General features: G+C 46.1%; 1 protein-coding gene across 1 annotated transcript in view; it reads right to left on the reverse strand.

The window, feature by feature from the left end:
* DICER1 (dicer 1, ribonuclease III) overlaps window positions 1-27,443 on the reverse strand; it is a 521,797-nt gene that overhangs the window by 152,970 nt on the left and 341,384 nt on the right. The window contains exon 16 of the mRNA XM_086937733.1: window positions 18,111-18,290. Coding sequence (XP_086793859.1) covers window positions 18,111-18,290 — 180 coding nt within the window. The remainder of the gene's footprint in view (window positions 1-18,110; window positions 18,291-27,443) is intronic.

A 27,443-nucleotide genomic window follows, 5' to 3' on the forward strand; every position in this document is an offset into this window, starting at 1 on the left:
GCCCAGCATACAAATGGCCCTCTGAGCCCAACCCGCCAAAACCTCGGGGTGTATGGCGGCACCAGTCTCTTGCGCCTGCAGGGCCAATTCCAGGATCTTGGCCAACGGGCCCGAAAGGTCGAGGACCTTATCTTGACACGCTCTGAGCGCGCGATCAATCCCTTTCTTCGGGTCTTTTTTATACTTTTTAAGAAAAGTGGTCATGGAAGGGTCTATGTCCGGAGTGAGAGCCACTTTATGGGGCAAATCAGGGCGCGGGCATTCAGATTTCAGGCGGGCACGAACCTCCTTGTCGAACCCCTTGCGGAGATGAGTCTCCAGATAGGTCGCCACCGCCGGAGGGGGAACCCAGTCGGATGACCTGGGGTGAACAATGTCCGTCGGGTCAAATAAAAAGGGAGTGGGAACGACCGGGGAATTGTGTTTCGATTCTTAGTGCGTTTGCGCGGAGCGGCATCCGAGGAATCGGTATCGGTGCCAGTATCCGTTGTGGTGATAACCAGGGAGGACGTGGGGGGAGGGGTAACAGACTTGTCTAGGGATCGAGACTCCTGGGACTTATAAAGTTTGTCGTAAGACTGGGCATGCGGCCAGGAAAGGTCAAGAGCCGCCTTCTTCGGGGGAGGGGGGTGAAGGGGCTCTTTGCCCGGAACGGGCATCGGCTTACCCGGGACCAGCAGATCCAATTTCTTGGCCAGAGGGGAGAGGGCAGAGGAAAGGGCTTTATCCAATTTGGCATCGAGTTTTTTGTCTATGATCTCCTCCATGGAGTCCCCTTCATAGAATTCCTGCTGTCCCTGAAAACCATACGCAGCATCCTCCTCTTCGCAGTACTCAGTGTCTGCCATCGCAATCAGGAATCCGAAATTCCAACTCTAGTCCCCAGCGGGAAGCAAGACCAGCCCGAGCAAGGGCGTCGAGGTTGGGGGGTGCCAGGCGCAGGAGCCGGAAATACCAGGGAAATAACAAGAGCAAGGCCAAGTCCCACTCTAGGACTAACGGAGGAAAGATGGTGTCGCCTGAACCAATATAAGCTGCCAAAAAGCACAGAAATCGCCCACGGCTCCTGGCCCAAGCTGCGTCGATCCCCACTTCAGCCGGGGGCAGAGCGTCGTTCTGGCACCTTCGAGAACTGCGCGTGCCAACACAGCGAGCGCGGGCTCCCCGAGACGTGCGTAAGGCCTCAACGGCACCTACGTACGCTCGTCCCCGAGGGGGGGGGGCTAACCCCTCACTAATGCGGCTAGCCGAAGCTTGTGCCGCAGCAGCGACGACTGGAAGTCGAGGGAAGGGATCGGACGGGCCTAGGTGCGCAACACGCGCCACCACAGGGAAGCGGGGAACGGAGCGAAGCTCCAGCCCCAAACTAAGAGTAAAGCGGACAATGCAGGAATAAAACAATGCCAAGAAAACATAAAGCGATCAATCAAAATATGCAATATACATAAATAATCAAACACAATAGTCAACGGCATTAACCAATGTATAGGCATCAAGCATAAGTAATATAGTTAACATGAAAGAAAAGAGCACCTATCTGGGCTGCGGAGCAGCAAAGAAAGAGGAGGCCGGACTAGTATCTCCAGGATTTATAGACATGATACCTTTGTGATTGGTTGTTGTAAGAGAGGCGTGGTTCCAAGCCTCATGAGAAATGTTATTTTTTACATGTGTACTTTCATTTTCATTGGCTGCTGTTGTTGCAGTAAATAAATGAGAAAGCATAATCAGAAGCCTCCGGTCCTGCCATAGAATTGAGACTCTGCCAGATAACTAAGAAGGCCATGCTAGTGCTGTTAGTGTGTTTGATCAACCACATAGCTGAGACACGGGTTGCATTTTGTTACTAAAGGAAAATGGTTGAGTCTATAAAGAGGTAAAGAAACCCTAGAATGTAGTATTCTTGCCACAAGTAGATGAGACTGGACATACACTTCTTGAAATAAGGCACCAATGCATGCATAATCATTTATAAACGAGTCCAAGAGAGAAATAACAGACAATTTACTTTTCCAGCAAAAACCTAAGCACTTCGATTGGCTGAAGGGTGTTAAAAAAGTTTTAATTTGGCAGTTTCACTTCTGCCAGAGAAATAAGAGGAATTGACACTGCGAAGGTCAATCGTTTTGGCATTTGAAGTTAGAATAGCAGCAGTATAGAATATTTGAAACATGAATTTAAGCGCAGGCAATCAGCAGTGGAAAATGAAGCTTGGAATAAGTAAGAAGAGGACGGTTTTGTAATTTTTAGGAATAGTTTTGATATGTGTACGAGAGGGGGTATTTTTTAGTGGTCTCCTAAAAATATCAAATACATGAAAATTCGTGGCAAAAGTGCCCAAATTAATTGAGTTATTAAAATATTAGAAAACGATTTTTAACTATAGTGAGCTTACATAAACGCTGTGATGAAGGAACAGACTACAGAACACGTAATATTGTAAGGATGAACTGCAGAATGGGAGAGATCAAAACAAACTGGAGTATTTGTTGATATTTGTTGGCATTAGAAAGCACAATTTGTCTTAGTACAGTTTTACGATATATATTAATATGAAAAATTTAACCAAGTGTGGATACAAAGTTGGAGCGGTATCGAAAGAAAGGGAAATGTAAGACATCCGAGATAACATAATAAGTCACATATTGTTTGTGTAAATAGGTCTGTAGATATGTCAACAGTGCATCGCAGATACATTTTGGATGGAATGTAAACAAGCATTTACAATGCAATGGTCTCGGCATTATTAAAGGTAGAGCTATTGGCATTGCTCATGATTTTTTTTTTAATTATAAATAAATGGCATTGTCATTTACATTGCCAATATCTTAATCGCTTGCAAATGCATGACCTATTGCATTTACACCCACACAGAGCCATACACACAAAGCCACCCACACACACACACATACAGAGCCACCCACACAGTCATTCACATAAAGCCACCTACACAGAGCCACCCTCACACAGACAGAGCCACTCACACATAGAGCCACCTACAAAAAAAGCTATCCACACAGAGCCACACACACACAGAGCGACAGAGCCACACACATAGAGCCACACAGAGCCACAGAGACACACAGAGCCACACACAAAGACACACAGAGCCACACACACAGAGCCACACACACAAAGCCCCACACACAAAGCCCCACACACAAAGCCCACATACACACACAGTCATTCACATAAAGCCACCTACACAGAGCCACCCTCACACAGACAGAGCCACTCACACATAGAGCCACCTACAAAAAAAGCTATCCACACAGAGCCACACACACACACACAGACCCACACACACACAGAGCCACACACATAGCCACACACACAGAAACAGAGCCACAGAAACAGAGCCACACACACAGAAACAGAGCCACACACATAGAGCCACACAGAGCCACACAGAGCCACACAGAGCCACACACACAGAGCCACACACACAGAGCGACACACAGACACACAGAGCCACACACACAGAGCCACACACACAAAGCCCCACACACAGACACACAGAGCCCAACACACAGAGCCCAACACACAGAGCCCAACACAGACACACAGAACACACACACAGACACACAAGGCCACACACACAGAGCCCCACACACAGGATTTTCCAATTAAAAATTGCCTGAACGGCTTGAGGTTAACGTTGAGAGATATACATCAAGGACAACGAAGAAAAGCTAGCAATAAATTAAAAGTAAGCAGTACTGGTGGGTGGAAGAACATGTAATATAGACAGATGGCGAGCAGGAGAAGTATTGAAGGAAAGAGCCAAAATATAGAACTATTTGGGGATCTGGACTGAAGGTCAGGCATCTCCGAAATTTAGGGCAAATTCTTTGGTTTATGCCATGAAAAGGTTGTGCAACAATCACTATTAACCTGATAGCTAACACATTTAATCAGTAATTTTGGCTAAGCAGAAGCACTTATGAAGCATTCCCTAGCAAACTCATGTTCTGGATGGACCCTGCATTTTTCAGCGTTTCAATCAAACTCCACTCAGTCAAGCTGCAAAGCACCAATTAGATTGGAGGTAAAATTCTTTAGAATGATATAAACGAATACCACCATGTCTTAATGACTTGACTTAACGTTGGGATCGACAAATGAATATCAAATATTTATTGTGGTTGGAACTTCTGTGAACCACCGTGGCTTGAAATCCGTGAGCCAGCTGTAGGAAGGATTTTTTAACCACATTTGATCTTGGAGACTACTCACTCTAAGTCAGAAATGTCTCTGTTGCATTTAAGCCAGTAGCAACACTGCAAGTTAAAGCAATTTCTTCTTTAAACTGAATTAATTAATTTAATACAAATAAATGGTGAGAGTACAATACAGAAGGCTCCATACAGAATGCTGTGACAGAATACCAGAGAATGGGATGGCTTCACTATTTTTCTACACAAAAAAAAAATCTAAGTGCTTTATAATTAGTGCCATTGGAGAAAAAATACTATTGTTGTGAATGAGCTAAACCCTCTTAACCCCTTCCACGCTGATGACGAGTTGGGCTCGTCATGGCGTAGCCTCCTCGCATGCTGATGACGAGCCCAGCTCGTCATGTAAAGTGCGTTTTTCGCAAATCTCAGCGTGCGAGCAGAATAACGCTAGCGCGCATGGTGTTAATTGAATCACTGTGGAAGGGCACAATGCAGCTTCACAGGGTGGTTGGTACAAGAGATACTCCCACCTCAGTCAGAAGTAATTCAGCTTTGCCAGGCTATCAGTGTGAATTGTTTGAAGGAAGAGAGACTGCACCTGCAGTGCGTGTTTATGGGGTAATGGCAGGTCGAGCCTTTTGTTTGCCTATCATATCATAGATGGAGAAAAATGATTGTGCACGTGCAAAAACTTTTGACGTGCTTAGTGAAGGTGTGCAACACAAAGACATTTGTTCAGTGGCGTGAGGTTGTGCGTTCAAACATACAGTCAAATATTCAACCACAAATGCACGCAAATGGACACATGCACACATAAGCATTCGGATAGAGGGGAAGGAGACAGCGCAGACCCTCAAAGGGACCAACAGCGCGATCACACAGGTATAAAACAAATACAAAGAGTGAAGCGATACATGCAGCCATGCGTCAGACGCAGAAACAACCTCATGAGCAAACAGAGAATAACATTTAGATAGAAGCTGACAGACTCTGGTGCAAACAAACACACAACTACAAAGCAAATCACACATACACACGTGGCAACCCACCCCATCTTAGGGTGAGCAGATTTTAGAAACGAATCACGGGACATTCCACAAAAGTAGAGAGAAAACTATAATTTTGCATCGCCGATTGCACAGAATGACTTAATTGAAAGAGCTCGACAATATAAAAACACAGAGGCAGTAAAGAGTAGTATCATTAGTGGTAATTAAATGGCTTTCTTCTATAGCATCCAGAACCATTGAAGTCACTATTACTTGTTCATGTTCGGAGAGTAAATTTGTAATTTTTTCTTGTACATCCCTCACCCTTACACATTTACAGGCTATGCCACCATCTTTACAGAACTGCATGCATCCAGCTTGAATTGCTGAGCATCCATTCACATCTCTAAGAACCTTGTTAAAGAACAGAATGTAATAAGCCAGACCAGCCCCCGCACATTATTGATTACCAAGAGAGTAGCTAAGATTTGTAGTCCCATTTTTAGGTCTAGCTTCAATCGACCTGTTATCTCTCTTCTGTGGGGTTTGGCACACCCACCCACCTGGTTTAGAATACCGGGTGGAACACACTGTGAAACAATGTTCCATATGCCAAGCCTCTGGCACGCAAGATCCGCCAGCTCCCCTCATCACTGAATCCATTTCCTCCATTCCTTGGCACCAAGCGAGTGCTGACTTTGGAAGCCTGTCTAATGCCCGACAAATGTTGGCAATAATAGATTTCTCAAAATACCCAAAAGTTGAGATTCTAGAGTCAATGACGGCCGGAGTTATATACCTGTTGCTCCTGCCCATTTATTGTCATGCTACTGTTCTCTAAGTAGGTCTCCGCACACAGCATATGGAGCTGAAATGCCCACTACGCACAAAATAATACTGCCTTACAAGTACTACTCTATACAAGGAGTACAAATGGCTTACCCACTCCTCCTGTGTGGACGAGCTTATGCGAGGAAAGGTACTGGCCTAATCCCCCTAGTGCTGGAATGGTATCATCCCCACGCCCCAAACGTGCAAGGTAGGTGCGGCCTTGGTTGGTGGTTCGCTCTTGTGCCTTGATACTCTGCCACCTGCCCTCTCTAAAAACGAGAAAACAGCACCATCCACTTGTGTAACTATTGCTTCTGCCGGTAGGATGCAGCGTGGTAATGGTTCTGAGCCGCGGCGCTATTTCAGCACATTACTGACGCGGGGGGAGGGGTCACAGGTGGAATTACCTTCCCACCAAATCCAGTTGCCGCAACAGCTGCTGCAGAGAAACCTAGTTTTACATTTGGCAAATATTTACTGTTCTGTGTAATCCCTTCTCTTAAGAGCCCACGGAGCGCTCAACACAAGGCAGTACTTGCGGCTGGCCGTGGCCCTGATTACCGGCTGAAGCGGGGGCGTGGCCGGGCCGAGCCCGAGGAGCGGCGGAAGCCGGCGATTATAGCGCTCGGTGCATTGACGAGCAGCCCCCGAAGCGCGGCCTCGTGGCCCTGTGCTGGGGTTTTACCCAGTGTTTAAACCGCGGACGTGCGCTGAATCTCTAGATGTGACCTTCACCTGCGTTGTACTCCGAGGACTTACCGACAATCACTGGCACTAGCTATAGGGCCGCCAAAAATGTTCTAGAGAATCTAGACCATTAAGGGCAATTCTAAAGACAGATGCCATCTGGAAGCTCTGAGGGGAAGGCGTGTTGAGGCTGTTCTGAAGGCACAGCCCCTAGAAAGAGTGCCAGAACCAGGGATTTAAGTGAAAGGAAGGAAATAGTCGTGAACGGTAGTCACGTGGCTTACCTGGGCTCCCCGGCGCAGTCGTTGATCTCAGAGGCCTTCTCCTTAACCTCGGAGCTGTTCCTCACAAAAAATAAATAAAATGGCCGCCGCAAACTTCCGAAATTTTCGGAATCGGGGGCGTGTTTTGGCGTTCTGAGTGACGGATGACTTCACAGGTGGAAAAAACGCCAAAAACACGCCCCCGAATCCGAAAGAGACGGGGCTTTATTGGAGTGACGCCTGTCTTCTCCAATGACTGGCCTCAGTTTAGGAAGCCAGCCAATGGAGGAGAGAGGAGGAGAGAGGCGGTTTCAAGCCCCTATACTCCAAGTCATTAAATCTCCGACCGGAGACTGCGCAAGCGCAGCCTTTAGGTCCTCGATCTAAAAATGGTTAAAGTCTGGTAAAATTATAGCAACGTACACAATAGTGCAAATATATTTTATTGAAAGAATTCTTAATTATTTATAGACAGCCGTTTTTAATGCTATTTAGAAGCAGTAGTAAATCATTGGGCTTGAGAAAGATTGGATGGGGCAACGTGCAAACAATTACTTACAGGTTTAAATGCACCCTTAAAATTAAGTATATTAGAATGTTCGGATTGCATGCATCTTTGTAGTACTGCATGCTTTCAAAACATTTAGGGGGTGTCCGAAAATCTGGATTTGTCATGGTTAATGCTGTTGATCACTGTACGGCTAATTTTCACACTGCTTGCAAAAAGAAGATTTTAAAAACGAGCAGTGGCAAAGCTAGCAGGTCTTGGTTTGATGTGCTAACACAGGCAGAGCTAGCACATTAGGGCTAGACACACAGAAAGAGTCTTTTTTCAAAGTAGGGGAAGGAGCGAGGGGCTATTTCCACTTGTCAAAAGTGCGAGGTCCAGCACAACCAGGTGCCCCGATCAAGATGTCAAAGAAAGAGTTGTGGCGCTGTTCCTCTGGTAGGGGTTATGAAAGTCACTTGAGGATTGAGACCCCTGTGTCTCACTAGGATTTACAGGGGAAATCCATTTGTTGGATTTTAATGCCCTCACACACCCTTGCAGGTGTCATGCTTCATCATCTGGGCTGCTCCTCGTTGGGTCGGCAGTGCAATACCCAACAGGCTCACCTCAAAGAGGGGCACTTTTTCGGAGATCTTTTTTCCAACAGCCGTTTGGTGAAGTGCAGGTATGGGGCCAGAAAAAGTGGAGACGTGATGGTGAATTAAAAATGGGGATGGGAGTACCTGGAAAAGACTTTTATTCTGGGGGTCTCCTGCCTCAGTTAAAAGCAGTGTAACTGACACTTCTTAGGGTATAATGTCCCTTGTTGCTGTGTCAGTTGTTGAGAATTATTAGACGGTCAACATGTTCCTCGCGTGTGTGTTGATTGACCCCCCGATTCTTCAGGACCATCTACACTAAGTTATATGTGTGTTATTTATTTGTGATTGGTTCATCAGAGACACATTGAAAACATTTCTAAAGTGTAAATGTACCTGTGATGGGCTGGAACTGCCTGTTTGAAGGACACAAAGGTAGCATACATTACAGGTATGTGCATAAATGAACCAGCTGTCAGGCGATGCCTGTGAAAATTCGATAGTAACTTACAAGTGAACCAATACAATAGAAGGTACTAGTAACCATGGTGACCTGGTGTCTAAAGTGAACTAAGCTGGTTAACCAAGAATATACATGAAATCAGCAGACAATTCTTGTTGGACTCACCTAATAGTATCAAGAATCCAGGCATCAACAGTACCCGGCAGTCAACACATCAGGCTAGTCCTCCCACATATGTAGAGCTATATGTAGAGGGATGATTGCAATCAGATAAAAACATGGTAAAGCATAGTAGACTCCATGTTTGTGAAACCATACTTGTTAGTTAAGTGGCATGTCCCTTGCCTATTATTAAATAGAGAATAAAAAAAAAAATGGAATTAAAAACTTTCTTTGAAGAGACCCGTAGTAGTCTGTTCATCTGTTATTGGGCCATTATATCTTTGCTTCAAACATCCTGACCTTGCTATTATTACGCCCAGTTGGTTCAGCACATTAATGGTGATACTGCTAGTCTGTGTGGGGTGAAAAGAGCCGAATTATCGTTCTCTAAGCCTTCGAAGAGGTGTTCTTAATGGCTATTCCTGTGCAAAATGAGTAGTTGATAAGAGTGTCATTGTTGGATGTGACTGAAATGTTCATGGGCTTGTCTACTGTGGAAAAGACCCTGTATATACTCTGCGGTCAACAGTAAAGACCGTTTAGTATCCCAGTCAGGACCTGGCGGATTATCAGCGCAACCTGTATAGAGGGGGCGGAGGGTGTCAGGTTATCCCCGCTATGCCCCGGAGTTTGTGCGCCGCTCGTTCATTGCCAAATTATATTATAGCAGAGTGCCTGTGTGGGAGTGTTTCATTCCCGGCTGGTGCACAGGCTTGAAGCGGCCAGAAGTGTGGCGGGTGAGAGCTACTCTGTTTGACCGCTACTCTGTTTGACCGCTCAATCCCATGTAATGCCCCACTTCCAGAAAAAGACAATCCTTTATGTACTACAAGATGTTACTCATGTTTTGCAAACCTGTGTGGCTCTTGGTGACCTAGCCACACTGCCGAGTCCGGGAGGTGTCAGCATGTTGGGCGGCCGCATTTAGTGACCTACTGATCTTGATTGTGAATACGGCTAAAAGGCTAGCTGATGAACTACTAGCCCGCATCCAAATTGCCGAAAGTGCCCTAAAAAGCACACTTTCTGGACCTAGTTTCAAATCCAAGCTCTCTGAGCTGAATAACGAACTGGCAGAACACAGAGTACTTGATGAAACAAAAAATCATCAAGCTACAAAAGGACATCAAGCGCTTTGATAAGGAGAAGGTTTACCCTTACCTTGAAGCAGACTATGTCCCACCTGGCACAGGCTACCTATCAGACTCAAGCGCTACATCCTCGAGAAGAGGCTCCACCAGCAATAGTGACTCTAGTGGGGATGAACGCAGACCAAACCAACAAAGGGGGAGAGGTGGGAGACAAGGATACAACACGTACCCACACCCACAATCACATCCCCAAGTGATGCCCTTTTGGCAATACCCGATGTTTCCACAGGCCCCAACACAATTTTGACCCAAATACCCGCCACAGTTTGGACCCCAAGGCACATACCAGCCTTTTTACGGCAGAGGTTGGGGCAGAGGGCGCGGGCGAAGAAGAGGCAACCAGCAGGAGAAAAGGGTGCAGTGGGAGGAATCCCCAGCACAGGGGATGGACACCAGGAGCAAAACCAACAAGAAATTAATCTAGTGGTTAATCTATCCACACGTCAACTCAACAATACTGAAGAAAAAGTCCTACAGAAAGGGTTAGGGTTCGTCCTAACACCTAAAATTAACAAATTCCAACATACATATAACTTAGTGTAGATAGTTCATTTCCTTATGGTCCTGAAGAATTGCGAGTCAATCAACACACACGCGAGAAACATGTTGACCGTCTAATAATTCTGAACAACTGACATAGCAACAAGGGACATTATACCCCAAGAAGTGTCAGTTACACTGCTTTTAACTGAGGCAGGAGACCCCCAGAATAAAAAAGTCTTTCCCAGGTACTCCCAGCCCATTTTTAACTCACCATCACGTCTACACTTTTTCTGGCCCCATATCTGCATTGCACCAAACGGTTGTTCGAAAAAAGATCTCCGAAAAAGTGCCCCTCTTTGAGGTGAGCCCGTTGGGTATTGCACCGCCGACCCAACGAGGAGCAGCCCAGATGATGAAGCATGACACCTGCAAGAGTGTGTGAGGGCATTAAAATCCAACAAATGGATTTCCCCTGTAAATCCTAGTGAGACACAGCGAGTCTCAATCCGCGAGTTACTTTTATAACCCCTACCAAAGGAACAGCACCACAACCCTTTCTTTGACACGGAAGGAGTCACCAAAAATGCACAGAGGGGTATAGTTGTAAAGCACATACTCATGCAGTTCAATGCATGCACTCAACTGGAGAAAGGAGAATAAACCCATCTAGCCCACAGTACTGGGTGAGAAATAATACTCCAAGACTTGTTCGACCTCTGAATGTTTTACACTCAGAAGGCGAATAGTGTAAGTGGTGTTATGTTCCACATAGGTACCCTAATATAGGCTCAGGTAGTCACCCAACCTGCACCTATATTCTCCCTACCATTCACTACATACCAGTTATTAGTACTGACCATTTACCTAGTTATGGTAATGTCCAGAGATGCCTTGGGGTTTTCTCCGAAAAACTTAAGCCTCATTCATTATGCATGAGGATTCTGGGAAACACAGCAGGCATACCATTTCCTGCATAATAACTATGTATAAAGAACATTCTTTCCGTCATCCCAGTCTGACATGACACAGTGAGGTATATCACCAGGAGGTATCACTTTGGGTATATATACACCATCTCTTGCTAAGGTAGTCAGAGGAGAAAAGGACTTCCATGCCGACACACTGATGCAAGACTCTGAAGCTCATGCACGCAGACACTCCAGCTCGCAGTGGTCTGATATCCCTTGCGGGGTGTCCACCTCGAGACCAAGACAAGGTCCCCCAGTCTCTCACCTCAGGTAATGGGGTCGACTTTATCCTAGAGGGATTCTTGGCTTTACACCCACATAAGTGCTTGGAACTTTCAGGTACATCTAGTTAGGGACGCATCATAGGAGTATGCATTATTACTGTCTTGTATTTTATATACTTGCCTGTATTCATTGTTTTAGCACGATGTTCGAAATCTACCATCCTTTTACTCTGTTAGGGCTTATCGTCATTTATATCTGTTACTGTCTAATTGTTGTTTCAGCACACCTGTTTTACACTAGAATGCATCTGGGTCAATAAATGCTTATTGAGAAAAGTCCACAGTTTTTTCTGTGTATCTCTCTGAGACAAAGTGAGCACGAGTGACTGAGCGAAAAGTGGCACTGTTTCCACGATTCTGAGAGATAAGGGTTCTAATATTCGATGGTTGCCAAGAACTATTCTCTCCTCGTAGGAGGAATTTCTAGTGGCACTGTGAGCTAGCTTGTATACAGGCTGACATATCCGGTAGGGGTGTAGTGAATCAGTCTGACTCCAATCCTACAGCATATGTTGTTTAAATGCGCAGATCCTCTATGGGTTTATATGAACTACACAACAGTGGACTGCAGTGTTGAAGATCGTGTTAGCGTTCAACAGTAAAGAGAGTAAATAAAAATTATCATCTGTGATCATCACTGGCATACGGGTAGGGCAGTTGGAGAATGTCAATCTACAGTACTACGTGTTACGAACTGAAGGTTACAGGGTAAAGTTTTCCGTTCATAGCAGATGTGTCTGTAGATGTACATGCTGTTCATAAACTATAATGCAGCCCCAGTCCAAAGTAGTGGCTAACGATCAAATGATGCAGATGCTACCACAGCTTGGCCAACTAAAGCTTGTTGACACGCTAGAATGTTGACATAATTCTTGAAGTAAGTATCAGTCATTGACCAAGAAGCAGCCTTGCAAATGTCCGATAGAGCTATTACCCAAAAAGGCTAGGGCATCCCCTTTCTTGTGCATAGAGTAGGCTCTGAGGGCCACAGAGAATGTGCTTGGCCTTAACACAGCAAGCCTGGATGCACTTATATATCTGTCTCGCAATGCCAACTTTAGAGATGGCATGACCCCTATTGGGTTTGGTGAAAGCTTTGAAATGCGGATTGGACGTTCTAAAATGTTTTGTTCTGTCAATATATGACCTCTAAACATTCAGTGTGTGAGGGGCTCTTACCGCTAACGACTCTAGTTGCAGGATGGGCAGCTCAATGGTCTGGCTCATGTGAAACAGCGAGTCAACTTTGGGCAGAAATTTGCAGAGAGGAGATAGAGACTTGGAAGTCCACCTTCTAAGACAAGAAGTATAGGTCATTTCAGTGTAGGGATACGAAGAGAAGGCCCTGGAGTCGTGTGAGGGCCACGTTTAAGTTAAACACAATGCAGAGGGTGTTGTAAGAGGCATTACCTTTTTACCCCTACATGAAGGCCTTGATGACTGGGACCCTAAAAAGAGATGGCTTTTGTTGATAATCTGCAAATAAGGCTAAGTGCATGGGTATGGAGGTCTAGGCAAAGATGGCCTTATATAGGTGCAGAAGGTAGCAGAAAATCTCCTGAACTAAAACCCTAAAGGGGTCTAACGTTTAGAGACAGAGTAGTAACTTTTTCCACTCAGTTGCATAACAGGGGCGGGTGCGCTTACTCATCTCTCGTCGGATAAGAAAGCATTCTCTTTGGAAGTTTGAGTTTTCCAAATTCTAAAAACTAAGGTGTCAGATCATGAGGTTCTGCCTTCTCAGAATTGGGTGCCTGAGCTAGCTGTGAAACTGAGTGAGAAGGACTGGCCTTGTCAGAACATTCTCACAGGCATAGGCTGACACCTCTAAAAGCATTGAACAGCAGAACTGTCTTGCACAAGTTTTTGTCACAAGGATGAGGGTCCCGGTAACCTGCCTCATCTCCCTCACTATGCAAAGGATGAGGAGGAAAAGGTGAAAAGAGCAAGAAAACATCCCAGACAAGTCCATCCATAATGCATTGCCCACCAACTGTGGGCAGGAGGCAAGGTTTTTTGCATCATTCAGAGTTTAAAGTGGTGAACAGGTCTACGGATATGGGTACCCCACCGCTCAAAGTACTAGTGAAGGACTTCGTGACAGAGATTCCATTCATGGACTTGTTGATGCATCTTCCCTGAGCAGGTTTGCATTGCCATCCTCTTCACCTGCAAAATGCTCTTACAACAGGTGAATGTTGTTGCAGGTTGCCTAGTGCCAAATTGTCTGAGCTAGTGGATATGGCTGGGGATAGAGGGGCCATCTGCTACTGAATATATTACATGCCTGTCATGTTGGTTGTCTTTCTCAGTACTGTCTTGCCTGGAATGAGTTTGAAGAATGTTTTGAGAGCTAGTCTGCTAGCTAGAAACTCCAAGTAGTTTACGGTTCGATCCCCAGAGCCAGCTCAGCATCATGTGCCTTGAAACCCTTAAGGGGGTGATATGTTCACACTTTACAAATATTAATTGCTTACTTGCTTACAATGTATAACCTGGAGTATTGCATAATAGCTAAACATGAAGCACCCTCCTAATGGTTTCAACTCAGTTCAGACAGTAATGGGAAGGTGTGACTGAAATAAAGGCAGCAGCTTTTTGATTGCCATCATTCACTGTGCTCATTGGGACATGCTTTCCCTGTAACCGCTTTTAAAACCAATCCTAGGAAGGGCTTTACCTGCTGCAGTTGAATGTATGCCTCTTTCACATGGGTGGTGAAACATAGCCTGTGAAGTAGTGACAGCTGTTTGAGGTGATGTTCTTTCACTAAGGGAAGAAGTGCCTCGGTATTTCCTCAACAGATGTGATGTGATAGGGAAGGGTTGGAGAGTCACTCTTTGACGGTGGTGGTGTCCCTAGCGAAGCCACTTCTGCCTCTACCACTGCAGTTTTACCTGTCCGCACCCTGCTGGAAGGTCATAGTTTGGCTAGTGGTCCTGAAAGTGTTATAGATGCATTTGATATTGGGGTCTATGGCATGAACTTGCCAGTTTGAACCAAACTCTAGTTTGCTGCCTACGAAAGGCAGATCTGGTACTAGGGGACTGTTTGTCATCAAGGACTGTGCAATCTCAGTGTCCTCCTTGATTTTTTCAAGCATCTGGCCCTCCTGGGATTCAATAGATGTTCACAATTAAATGATGCAATGCACCAGTATATGGCTGCTCCAAATGTGACACACTTTCTTGCCACGTTAAATTTGCTTGGGCTGTGCTGAAGATCTAGTGCATGCAGGGTGAATAAGGAAGTCGGTGGTGACTTGGCAACGGGTAAACACAACCTCTTATGAACCAGCTTATCCTTTTTTGGCCCAGAAGGGTGACCACTTTGCCCTTCACAGGCTCCTTAAAGATAACAGTGGATGACCGAAGCATTCTATTCAAATTGAGAAGGTAATTCTCTAGCCCTTCTGTCTTGGATAGGGTATTGACCAATAAGTTCTCTTGCTCTTGTACCATGTGCATTTTTACCAGAAGGTGCTGGGCGGTCCGCTGTATTACCCCAATTTAGGAGGCAGCGTCATCAGGGGATGCTGGTTTTGGTAGTGTGGAGTTCGAGGTAAGAATGGTCAGGGCTGGTCAACTATGTGACCTACTCGTGGGTCATCACCCTCCCGGGGCCTGAAGCACTCATCATAGGGATCTTGCAGGGAGTGTGCAGGGGGGCTTGAAGAGGAGAGTGTGGTGATATTGGTGGACGTGTTGTGGATAAGGCTGTTGTATTAGTGTTTTGAGTACCTGACCCTTTTGGAGGTGGGTGGCCTCAAAGGGTAAAGGCCTGGCTTCTCTACGAAAGTAAAAGGTGTTTCTTCGGAATGTGGATCAGTCCTGGAGCCAGGGGATTGGCAAAATCTTGCCCTTGTCTGGAAGTATTAACAACAACTTCTGTTTAAAAACAAAGACCTCCAACAGTTTCACATGGATTGGCCTCAAAGTGCATTTGAGGAGCAATTTCACACAGGCCTGTGAGTGGGCTTACACAGAATGCTGTAGGGTTTTGGTGTGACCTTTCTGAAAAGCATTTTGAAGTTGCGCGTGATAACTAGTTTTGATCATATCATGCTTGTGTAGATGAGCCTTTGGTATATACTAAGAACATAGGATGCTTAGGCTTACAAGCTGCTAGAAGATGTAGAGGTGTGTTAATGCTGCGATGCCCAAATGAAAGTGTTTTATTGTATGATATATGACATATTAAGTTGCGAGGATTGCACAGCTGTGCTTCTGTGTGGAGTGAAGCGAAGGAGTGTGCGAGACAGCTCTGCATATGATTCGGTCTAGCATCCTTTGTGGGGGTTTTGGGGCACATCTAGACCAACGTCCAAACAGCCAGGGGGGTGGTAGGGAATGCAACAGGATTTACATGGGAGATAAAGTCTTGGACTACCAAGCTCTCTAAGGTAGGGTGTTTTATGAAGAAACTGGGGACCCCTGGGGCGGGGCAGTGGCAATGGGCAATTGTCCTGTTCATGCTAGGGTAGGACATCAGTAAGGGATTCATTGAAAGGCAGAAGCGGTTCTGAGGGGGGGGTCACTCCCAGTTGAAGCACCACTGCAAAGATGTTCATCTTGAGTGCCACTTAGGGCACCCAAGGTCTAGGACCTCGCCCGCCAGCCTACCCACCATGGTAAAGGATGTTCCCTCCTCCATAGCCATGATAGGGGGAGAAAGCAGGGCAGTATCTGAAGATGTCTCCAGTCCACTGGCCCCCACCAAGTCCTCACACCAGTCCATCTGAGGATCTAAGGGTTGGTATTCCTCAGGATCCAGCGACCTCTCCCAATCCTCCTAGAGTCCGAGTCCACAGAAATAGGGCCCAGCTCCAGTTTAGAAGCCAAGGCTCCATGTTGTGCCGTCTCCATGTCGGAGTCTGGATCAGAATGGGGGAAGCGCTGCTGGTGGGCACCGGTATTGGTAAAGGTGGTACGACCGGACCTGGTCAGAATCTATCTGTGAATCCCAGGGGCCCGACTGGCACTGGGGCTGCATTAGCTGGCATAAAATCAGTAGGAGCCCCTTCCAGACCCACAGGACTAAACTGTGCATCGGTGTAGCGTTCAAATATGAGGCGCATGGCCTCATAAAACTCGTGGAGTTGAGCGGGAGGGATCGCCCAGACTCTGGGAAACTCAGGGACGCATGAAGCTTTGAGGTGCTAGCTCAACCACGGAGCCAGGCCTCGAATGTCGACACTCTCTCGACTCATTGGACAAGGTGAACTGGAAGATCTCTTCGACTCCTTACTCTCTTTTTTGTGAGACGTACCCAAGTGGCATGACATCTTAGAGTGTGCCAAGGATTGTGGACTCTGCGACCGATCTCGGGATATTCCTCTCCAGCGGGTCGCGGCGTCTCTCGTCGGGAGGCACGGAGCTTGAGGGATCACTCTCTAAAGGTCTTGGGGTGCGTGGTGCAGCAATCGGCGCAGGTCTTCGCATCGTGGTCATGTTCCAAGCACCAAAGGCATACAAGGTGCTGGTCCGTCCCCAACATTTGTTGATGACGACCGCGCAGGTCTTGAAGCCGGTCTTTCTAGTGGACATTCACACCACACCAGGAGAAGCACTCAGAAAAGCTTTGACAAAACATCAAAAAGCGCAGTCAAAAAGTGACTGAAGGGGTAGCCCTCTCTGTGCTGACTGTTGTGGAAAGAAAAGGTCAGAGTGCTGAGGTAGTCTCTAATTATACGCACCATGCACATCCATTTCAGATGAAGTCCAACGCCTAGGGGAAACTCGAAGATCAGGAATCTGCGGCTAGGCGTCTCTAGAAGATTAAGTACTGTCAACCTATTCAACAGGCTACCTACCAAACTCCAGGAAAGAGATGAGCAGGCAACACATTTTATTGTGTGCAATATATTTCAACATGAGGCATCAATCTATTAACAATCAAGTGCTAGAGAAGAAACTGCTGTAGTGATGTTTGAGTAACTGAAATACTTTGAAATTATTTCCCACAATCATAAGATTTTCAGTAACTAGTCACAAACGGTTAGGCAACAGCTGGCACTATATAGGCTGCCTACTCTTCATGTGCAAATCACTAGCTGGCGTCTTTCAAATTTAGTAACCACTGCCGCAATGTCCTGGCAATAAGAAGAAAACACTTCCCATCAGAGGTATAAATTCATCAAGTGACAATCTATTCGGTTTCGATTTCTGCATGTGCAGTTTCAAATATTAGCAGCCTCTGCAACGGGCATTTTCAGGTTGATGTTGGATGAAAATACAAATCTTTAGGAAGATTTTAAGATAATCAATAAATATGAATGTGACAATTTTAAGCTAGAATCCTTTCCAACTATAGAACAGTTTCATTTACAGTTAACACATTCTGCTAGTATAATAAGATAACTCAAATTAAACAGAGTGATTGTTTATGGCTGTAATATTTTTAGTGCACTATCTGTTCATACGATACAAAAAAATTACATGTAGTTGCCTATTTGCCAACTAAGTCACACACAAAAATTTCCAACATTTTATGTGCCCAGAAACATGATCTTGCAATCCATCAAATACAACTTTCTTTCAGCTCAATAACAGTGCAGCTGTACCTGAGGTATAGGTTTGGCTGTTAGTATTCCAAAGCATCTTGTGGTGTCCTCTGGAGGGTACAGTTTACGTCTCCGAAAATTAAGCTCATCAGGAAGAGGAGTAGTTAAAACCATTCCTATTACATACAGGTAACAGGACTGATCAAATTTGGCATAGCAATCCCGCAAACATTCTGGAATCTACAATAAGTAAAAATAAAAAGTTCATATGCATCACTGTACAAACAGATTCACTTTGGCAACTTGAAAGTTGCTTAAACGAAATTACTATGCAGGCATGAGTATATGAATGTGAACCAAGCAAAGCAAGTTCTTCAGAATGAGCAATTTACTTACCTTCGGTAACACTCTTTCTAGTGAACGCACTTTCAAACTGCAGATTCTTCACCTTTGGAATATCCCAGGCACCAGACTGCTTTATGAAGACTTAACAGCTTTGCTCCCATGCACTGGTAGGTGGCGCTATGGGGCTCCAGGTTGACTTAGTTTCCCCTCCGTAAGTGACAGTGGAGCTGCATATAAGTGCTCTTCCATGCTGAAGCCAGTTTCTTTCCCGAATCTCTCCATTCCCTCGGACATGGAGTCCAGCAATAATCAGATGTACACGTTTGCAGATATATAGTTTGGGACATTTTTAAAAATGGGAAACAATTAATCCATACTATGGAACAGGGAGGTGGGAAGGCAGTGAGGAATTTACTGTTATACTGAGTATCTACCAGAAAGAGTGTTATAGTAAGTAACTTGTTCTTCTGATGGATACTTTAAATTCCTCACCTTCAGAATACATACCAAAGTAGTACCTCCCAAGGCGGTGGGGCCAAGGAATGGTCATTGGATCAAAAAGTCCTGCAGGACCAAAAGGGTGAAATGCCCTTCTAGTTTGATCTGGCTGTCCAGGCAGTAGTGCTTTGTGAATGTAGACCCCCAATGCTCATGTCACGTCCTGACAGATAAGAAAAATAGCCACTCTGTGTCAATGCAGTGGTAGCCCAGGCCCTGGTGAAATTGCCTACTTCAGCACTTCTGAAAGCTGCTCCCTGGCCAATACATTGAAGATCTTAATGCATTGGACTATCCACCTTAACAAAATGCTTACTTTTCTATACTGCCTTGCCTCTCTTTGCCCCAATGAACTCCACAAACAAATCAGATCATCCAACTGATGTTCTTTGGTGCGATCGATGTAAAAGGTCAAGAATCACTTGGGTCCAGGTGATGGGAGTCTCTCCTCCTCTTGAAGCAGAGCAAAAAAAAAAAACAGTGATGGATTGCAAAACATGAAATGAAATCACAACCTTCTGTAAAAAGTCCGCCCACGTGTAAGACAGCTTTGAGAAAGCTTGGAGTGCACTTAAGCGATGATCTGCATTTAAAGCGACCAGGAACATAGTGTTCAGAGTCAGGAGACTTAGTTAACAGCTATAGATTGGTTCGAAGCGAGGTCCCACTGTGGCATCTCAAAGAGATTGGGAGGAAGCATGTCTGTCAAACAGTTTATAAACCACATCACAATAGGGGATTGGAAGAAGGGCGGCTAGTCTGGCACACGCAAGACAGCCAAAGGTGACAAAATAACATTTAACTGTGTCCACAGCAAGTTCTTGCTGGGTCACAGATACAACAAACAAGAGGACAGTTTGGTATGTAACAAGTCCGTACTAAGGGTGCCACACCAGGCCACAAACTTGTCCCAGTATCTGGTGTACTCAGACTTTGCAGAGGGACACCAGGCATCAAGGATGACATCGACAACTTTGTAAGTTAGATTGAATGCAGTCAATTGTCGCCCGTTCAGTCTCCATGCATGGAGGTGCAGGCTTCTCAGATTCGGGTGCAGGAACCTGCCCTGCTGTTGGGACAGGAGGTCTTCCTAAAGCAGAAGGCAGATTGGAGGCCAAATGATCCTGCCCAGCAGTTCCAAGTACCACACACTCCTTGCCCACACCGTATCCAATAAGATGACTGGGCCCAGTCATTCCTGATCTTCTTTAGAACTTATAGAAGGAAAGGTAGCAGCAGAAAGGCATACAGGAGTCTCTTGCTCCACTTTATCCTGAATGAGTCTCTGTGAGAGAGCCTTCTTGAAAACTCCAGTGAGCAAATGTCACATTTGCGTTCTCTGCGTTTGCAAACAGATCTAGACAGATACTCCCTCCATTGCCGGAAGATGTCCTGTGCCACCTTGGGGTGCAAGCTTCATTTGTGATCAACCTGGCAATGCTGGCTGAGTTCATGCATCCTGGTATTTAAAGATGATGACCAGGGAAACGCCCTGATGCTCCAGTCCAAGTCAGAAACTAAGTGCATCTTGGCACAGGAACCAGAACCCCACCCGGTGGCCCTTCTTGTTGTAGTACCACATGGTGGTGAGGTTGCGTACGAGAACCTGGACCAGCCTTTCTTTGATGGAAAACAGGAGGCCTATGGCACCAGGAAAATGGCCCCAACTCAAACAGGTGGATCTGGAGATTGGTATCCACCAGAGACTAGAGTCTTCTGATCTCCACCTCTCCCGGATGACCTCCCCCTCTCAGCAGTGATGGTTCTGTGGCCACCGTCAGCTCTAGGTGGGGGGTTTCTGCCAGTCTAATTAAAGTTGAGCAGCCACCACTGCAGGTTTTCTGTAGTCTCCTCTTTAACCAGACTGTAATCGGACTGTTTCCATGGTGCTAAGCCCATTGAGACCTCAGGTTCCACTGCAGAGCTTGCATATGCCACATGACATAGCAGACGAGCAGGATGCAGGAGGCCAGGAAGCCTTAGAGTCACCATATCTGATACTAAGGAACGAGACTGAAACATTGGGATTAAAGACCAAATCTGCTGGACTCATGACAGAGGGAAGGCCCAAAACAGCACTGTATACAGAGTGGCTCTGAAGAAAGGGAGGAATTACAAAATAGACAGGTGTGACTTCAGCAAGGCAACCGTGAACCCCAATGAAGACAGGAGTTTCGCGGTCATCTGGAGTTGGTCCACGGCTCACTGTGGTGAGGCTGCATTAAACAGTCAATCGAGTTAGGGGAGAGCAGGAATCCCCAACCTCCGAAGGTTTGTTGTGACCAACACCATTACTTTAGTGAAACACCCAAGACACACTAGTGAGGCCGAAGGGGAGAGCACAGCAAACTGAAAATGCCATAGGTCTACCTTAAACCTGAAATAACGTATGCAGGACTGCAAAACAAGTACGTGAAGATAGGCGTTATGCAGGTCCAAAGCAACCATCCAGTGACCAGGGCAGACAGAAAAGGGCCAACTTGAGCATCTTGAATTTGTCCTTCTGCAAGAAATCAATAAGAGGGGGAAATCTAAAATAGGACTACGGACTCTATCCTTCTTCGGAACAATTAAATGAACTAACAGGTGCTTCTAAAGCGTTTTTTTAACTCTACAGCATCTTGTCGATATCAAGACTGTCAAGACATTGAGAAAAGACAGCACCTAGACTGTAAAAAAAAAATTAAAAAAAAATTGTTTTGATATGTGTACTGAACTCAGATTCATTGTCCACCGCTTTTATTTTCCTGCTGGTAGGGAATTCTAGCATTTAGCGTGAGCAACACAAAGGATCTAAAGAGATCCAAACATCTGGCACTAAGTGCAGGGTATGTTAAGGGGCATGATCAGACGGAGAACCGGATTTAGAAGTCAGGAGAAGCTATTTGCCTAAAGTCTCTACACTACAGAAGTGAATTTACTTAGAACCAGATTCCAGCTGTTCATCATCAACCATAAGGTTTTGCCCAGGCTCTGGTAGTCTTCAACGTAGCTATCTAGGACTAAACGCAGCCTGGGCAGGGGGGTGTTCGACCAAAGTAAAATATTAAAACATCTCAAGATTAAAGTTGCAGAAATAAGACTGAAAACAAACTAGATGGCCCCAAGAAGAGAAATTTATAACATTTTATGAAAGTTCAGAAATATTTATGGAAAATAAAAAAAGGTTAAACTTTTCAGAGAGAACAGCCTATAGTGCAAAGTCTCAAAGTGTAACAGTCTGAAATGTCGGTCCCAATTTCCAAAGCCGGAACCCTCTGTATGGATCCTTTGACTAAAACAGGCTGCACCTCCTGAAGCAAGACAGACAGGTGCTCCTCTTGGAAACTGCTTTGATGTGGGTGAAAGATATGGCAGACTGAAAAGTAATGGCAGGCCACAGTCTGGTTGGCTACCTGCAAGACCCACCAGTTGGATGTTCTTTTTTGCCACAATGGAGGAAAGGTCTGATCTTGCCTCCCACAGGCTGATTATGTACCACTAATGGCATACTGAAGCTCCTTGGAGATTGATGCTGTAGAGGCGTAGCACTAGGAAGTTCACTGCCCCTGGTGACTTGGGCGTTGCCTGCTTGATCCCAGTCTGACTCCGAATTGACTGGGATGCCTGTTAAGGAGGCACTAGGCCCTGGCACTGCTGTTATACCAAAGCTCAAAGTGTTGAAACTCCAGTGGGTATTGACTTGCCGGAGTAGAGAGGCCTAAGGAAAGCATAGTGGCCCTGCTTTCCTTGAAGTATTCTGATGCAGACTAAGCCTTTTCCCCAAAAAATCAAAACCCATTGAATGGCATATCAATGAGTGAGGTCTGTATGACACAAGAGAAGCTAGAGGATCTCACCCATGCCTGATGTCAAAGCCCTACGCAGTTTCAACTACTCTGCCCAAGCAATCGATAGTGTCCAGCCTAGAACATATGACATTTGCCCGCATCTACACCATCCTAGATGATTTGAGTCAAGCTGGCCTAAAGTTTAGCAGGTAAAGCGGCAAGGTCTTGCTAACTGTGTCCATAAAGCATGGGAATATCTAAACGGCAATCAGCTGGCATTGACTGACTGGAGAACTAGGCTGGCCAATGAAAACACACATTTCCTGGATGCTTCAATTCCCTTCAACTCTGTTTAGTGTGGAATGAGGGGGCTGGGGGGGCCTTGCTCATAAGGAATGAATTGGGGTTTCCCTCCTTGTTGAAGTCTGAGAGTCACCGGACCTTCTGGCATAGAGTGCTTACAGATTTCGGCCAGGATGCAAAACGTCTATTTACACATCAGTCCTAACTTTAATAGGTGGCAGCTGCAAACTCAAAACCTCCTCTTCATTCTTATGACCACGGAAAAGGAGGCACTCTCTTCCGTTGATAGCCCAGGGGGAGAACACAACCCAGTGTCCAGGGACTTGTCCAACTCTCTTGCCTCCAGCAAATCAAATCACAGTGTCATCATCATAGCGTGGAAAGAATGGATTCCGATCATTTCTACTGTAGTCCTCAAAGCTGGTTGGCTCTGAGAAGGGTCGGAACCAAAACGTTTGTGTCAGTGCTGCTTTGAGATGTGACCTCGCTCAAGGTAGAGACAAATTCGTCTTGTAGTCTACCTCCGGTGCCAGGAGCGTCAGTGCTGTCTAGTCTTGGACGTCAAAGGAACAGGCGTGAATATTAGGCCTGGGCTGAGACTTCAAGTTCTGCTTCACCCACAAGTATCACAGAACCCACAACGTTCAGAAATGGACATCTGCCAGCTGAAAGTGCCACAGATTTTCTCGGCTTTGACGTTTCCCACTGAATTTTTTAGGAGGAAAATAATTGGATTTGGAAGCCAGGAGAAAAAAAGCAATGAACAGTAGCTCCACATCTGTGTAGAAGGGCACAGAAAAAAGGGAACTAAAATCCGTGTGCTGGGATGGGCCACTATACAATTCCAGTGGTGTCAACTTGGCATAGCTTCCAGTGCAGAATGTGGCATGCAACTGTTAATGGCTTGTGCGAAGTATTGAAAAGTTTGTGTAGAAAAGTTATCCTTTTTTTCCCCTGATAGCCCCCATTTTTTTGGGCAGATGTTGGTTGCTGGTGGTTACGGACTCTGAAAGTGCCCAGGGCTCTGCTAACTCTGTCCTCTAAAAGGTATATGGTAATTGGTATAGTTCTAATTGTCCAAGTCAACTTACCTGTAAGTCCCTAGTACTAGATAGGGCATGTAGGTTTAGAGACCCCAGTGGACTTAGTGGACCTAATGAACTTAAGTGTGCATTGCTGTGGTGTTTGGTGTCATTTTAAAGCCAGGCCTACTTTGCAGGCTCGTTTTAAAATAAAACTATGTCCAAATTCTGCTTGGGAATTTAAAGTACTTCCAAAGCAAAAAACTACCTTATTATACCTTACAATTCCCCTCTAAAGTCTGCCCTTGGTGCCCCAATGGTAGAGTGCATTGTTATAAAAAGCAGGGACAATTTAAAAGATGGTTTATAACTCCTGGTAGTGAAAAAAAGCAAAAGTTGTTTCCCCTATTGTAGTCCTGGTATCCCCATGGGTTTTATTAACTTCAAAGTCTATCTTTGCTTGGGAGCTAGCTAGCAATCTCATGCAAAGTATCACAATGAAGTTTACAATAAATCCAACAACTTGCCATAGTCGGATGTATTAGAACTACTACAGGCAAGCAGTTTTAGCACTTACTATCCTGCGGTTACCTAAAGCAGTAACCTAAAGCAGCCCTGTAGCAGCCTCTTCTGATAGGTCAGCCTGAGCCAAGCTGCTCTCTGAGTAGGTGTGAAGAAGCCTGAGGCTGAAACAATATAACCATTTGGTGGGAGGAGATTTGCTTCCTTGAAGAAGCCAGGGAGAGGAAGTGGGCTGAGGGGATAAGCTGGACTTCTAAGGCAGGAGGAACATATGACAGAGAACCAGACTTCCTTGATCCCTAGCCAGATGGGAGCCCCACTAATTAGATTAGGAGGGAGGCTGGAAGGGGAGAGTAGTGTGTTGTTAGCCACGTCTTTGGTTTGGGTTACACCCTAAGGAAATATACACACACATCAAGGAAAGATTATCTCCATTTCAATGCGTGGAAAACAGTGCATTTGAAGTTAAAAATATGCCACACTTCGCAGGAAGTGGTCATAGCAGAGGGGGGTAACTTTACCCCTATTGCTTGGGGTGTCCCCCCACCCTCCCCTCTTTCCAGCCCTGAATGGAGGCTGAATATTGGAGAGCAAAAGGAGCTACTCAGAACACTGCCTTGAACCAAAGGAGGATTGCCCTACTGGACTGTTGAACTGCACCACAGAAGGCTTGCACTGAAAAGAACAGCACCTGCTGCACTAAAAAGGCTCCACAAAAAGGACTGTGCATGACTCAAAGAAAAAGGAGTGGATTAACTCATCAGCAACAGGTATAACAGAGATGGAAGACGTCACCTGCAAGCCCAAAGAGTATCACCCCAGCTGACCAGTTGCAACTGGAGGGTTCCTGGACTGTGGAAGTGCATTGTGAGTCCTAGCCCCCAAGAGACAATCCAGAGTCTCTGAACCCTTGGACTGAGCTAGTGGACACTTATTTTGCCCAAAGGAACCAAGGAACTACAAAGAAGGGCATTTTCAGTAGAATTTTGCAGAAATGCTCTAGGAGGAGACCGGTTTGATGTTGAGTCTCAAGCTGCTGTTATGAATTCGTGAATCGGTCTGACTGCGCTCGTTTGTCCCACTGAAAGATGGAGCTCCTCGCCGTCAAGGAAAAAGACTTCTAGAAGCTTATCGAGACATCGCGCTGCAGCACGCCGCCGTCGAATCGAACTTCCTATCCAAGATGCCAGAGGACCAGCTGACGAGCCCATCAACAAGAGAGAAGCTCCAAGAAAAAGACTAGTCTGAAGGTAAACTTTTCGCAGGGACCTAGCGCACAAATTACTACTTGTGTAACGATATATCTGTAAGAGACATTAGTTAGTGATAGATTCCTTACCTTAGAATATCCCAAGGCGTCAGACTGGATCTGGAAACTTTTGCGTAGCAATACCCCTGCGCGTCGGTAGGCGTCGTCCGCGTCTGTCGTCGGCGTCGTTAGCTGCGGAATGACGTCCCCGGAGTACTTAGACGCCACCTTTGCGTGCTGACGTCAGTTCTTATACACAGCTTTTCCGCGCCAGATACGCAGAGCCATGATAGAACCAACACTGGTGCCATGAAACTAGGGCCCTGAAAGGGGATGACCTTAACCCTAGATGTCGGTTCACAGAACGGGGAGGATGTGTGGGTCGGTAAGGAATCTATCACTAATGTCTCTTACAGATATATCGTTACAAAAGTAGTAACTTGTGCATCTGAAAAAGACACGTTAGTGATCGATTCCTTACCTTAGAATGGATACCCCCAGGAATACCAACCCCGGTGGTGGGTCTGCGAACCAATAATCACACCAGAAAGTCCTGGAGGACTGAACGGCCAAAGAAGCCATCCCTCCGGACTTGGCTGCCAGGCAGTAGTGTCTTGCGAACGTGTGCAGCGAGGCCCACATAGCTGCCTGACAAATGTCCTGCAAGGGGACTCCTCGGCCCAGGGCAGTAGTAGTCGCCGTGGTCCGAGTGGAGTGGGCCCTCAGCCTAACAGGAGGTTCCTTCTTAGCCAATGAGTAACACGCTTGGATGCACAACACGATCCACCAAGAGATGGTCCGCTTGTGCACCACCCGTCCTTTCTTAGCGCCCACGTAACCAACAAAGAGTTGGTTATCCACCCGAAACTGGTGTGTGCGATCCAGATATTAAGAGAGCGCACGTTTTGGGTCCAGACGGTGGAGCCTCTCTTCCTCTTTCAAGGGATGCGGAGGCGGAAAGAAGGTGGGCAAGGTGATGGACTGCCCAATGTGGAAGGCTGTGACTACCTTGGGCAGGAAAGAGGGTTTTGTCCGCAATACAACCTTGTCCGGATGGACAGAAAGGAAAGGAGGTTTAGAGGAAAGAGCCTGGAGCTCACGCACTCTCCTGGCAGAGGTGATGGCAACCAGGAAAGCAGTCTTAAGTGTAAGAAGACGTAGAGGACAGTTATGAAGCAGCTCAAAGTGAGCGCATATCAAGTAAGTTAGAACCAGGTTCAAGTCCCAATGGGGCATCACGATAGGAACAGGAGGGAACATAGGAGTGATGCCCTTTAAGAATCTGTTTACAATGGGGGACTTAAACAAAGTAGGCTGATCAGGTAGCCTTAAGAAGGCTGAAAGGGCAGAAAGGTATCCCTTGACAGTTCCCAGAGCAGAGCCCCGCTAGGCAAGAGAAAGAAGGAAGAATTGAGGGGATCCACAGCCTTTGCTGTGCACCATGCCACAAATCTGTTCCACCTGCAGGCGTATACCAACTTTGTGGAGGGACGCTTGGCTGCCAGAATGACATTACAGACTTCAGGAGGCAAGTCAAATGGCCTCAACTGTCGCCGCTCAATCTCCAAGCATGGAGGTGGAGACTGGACAGGTTCGGGTGGAGGAACGTTCCCTGCTGCGACAGAAGGTCCTCCTGAAGAGGCAGACGAATCGGGGGACCGACTGACATACTGAGTAGCTCGGG

This window comes from Lissotriton vulgaris, chromosome 9 (assembly GCF_964263255.1).
Source record: "Lissotriton vulgaris chromosome 9, aLisVul1.2, whole genome shotgun sequence".
Lineage (NCBI taxonomy): Eukaryota > Metazoa > Chordata > Amphibia > Caudata > Salamandridae > Lissotriton > Lissotriton vulgaris.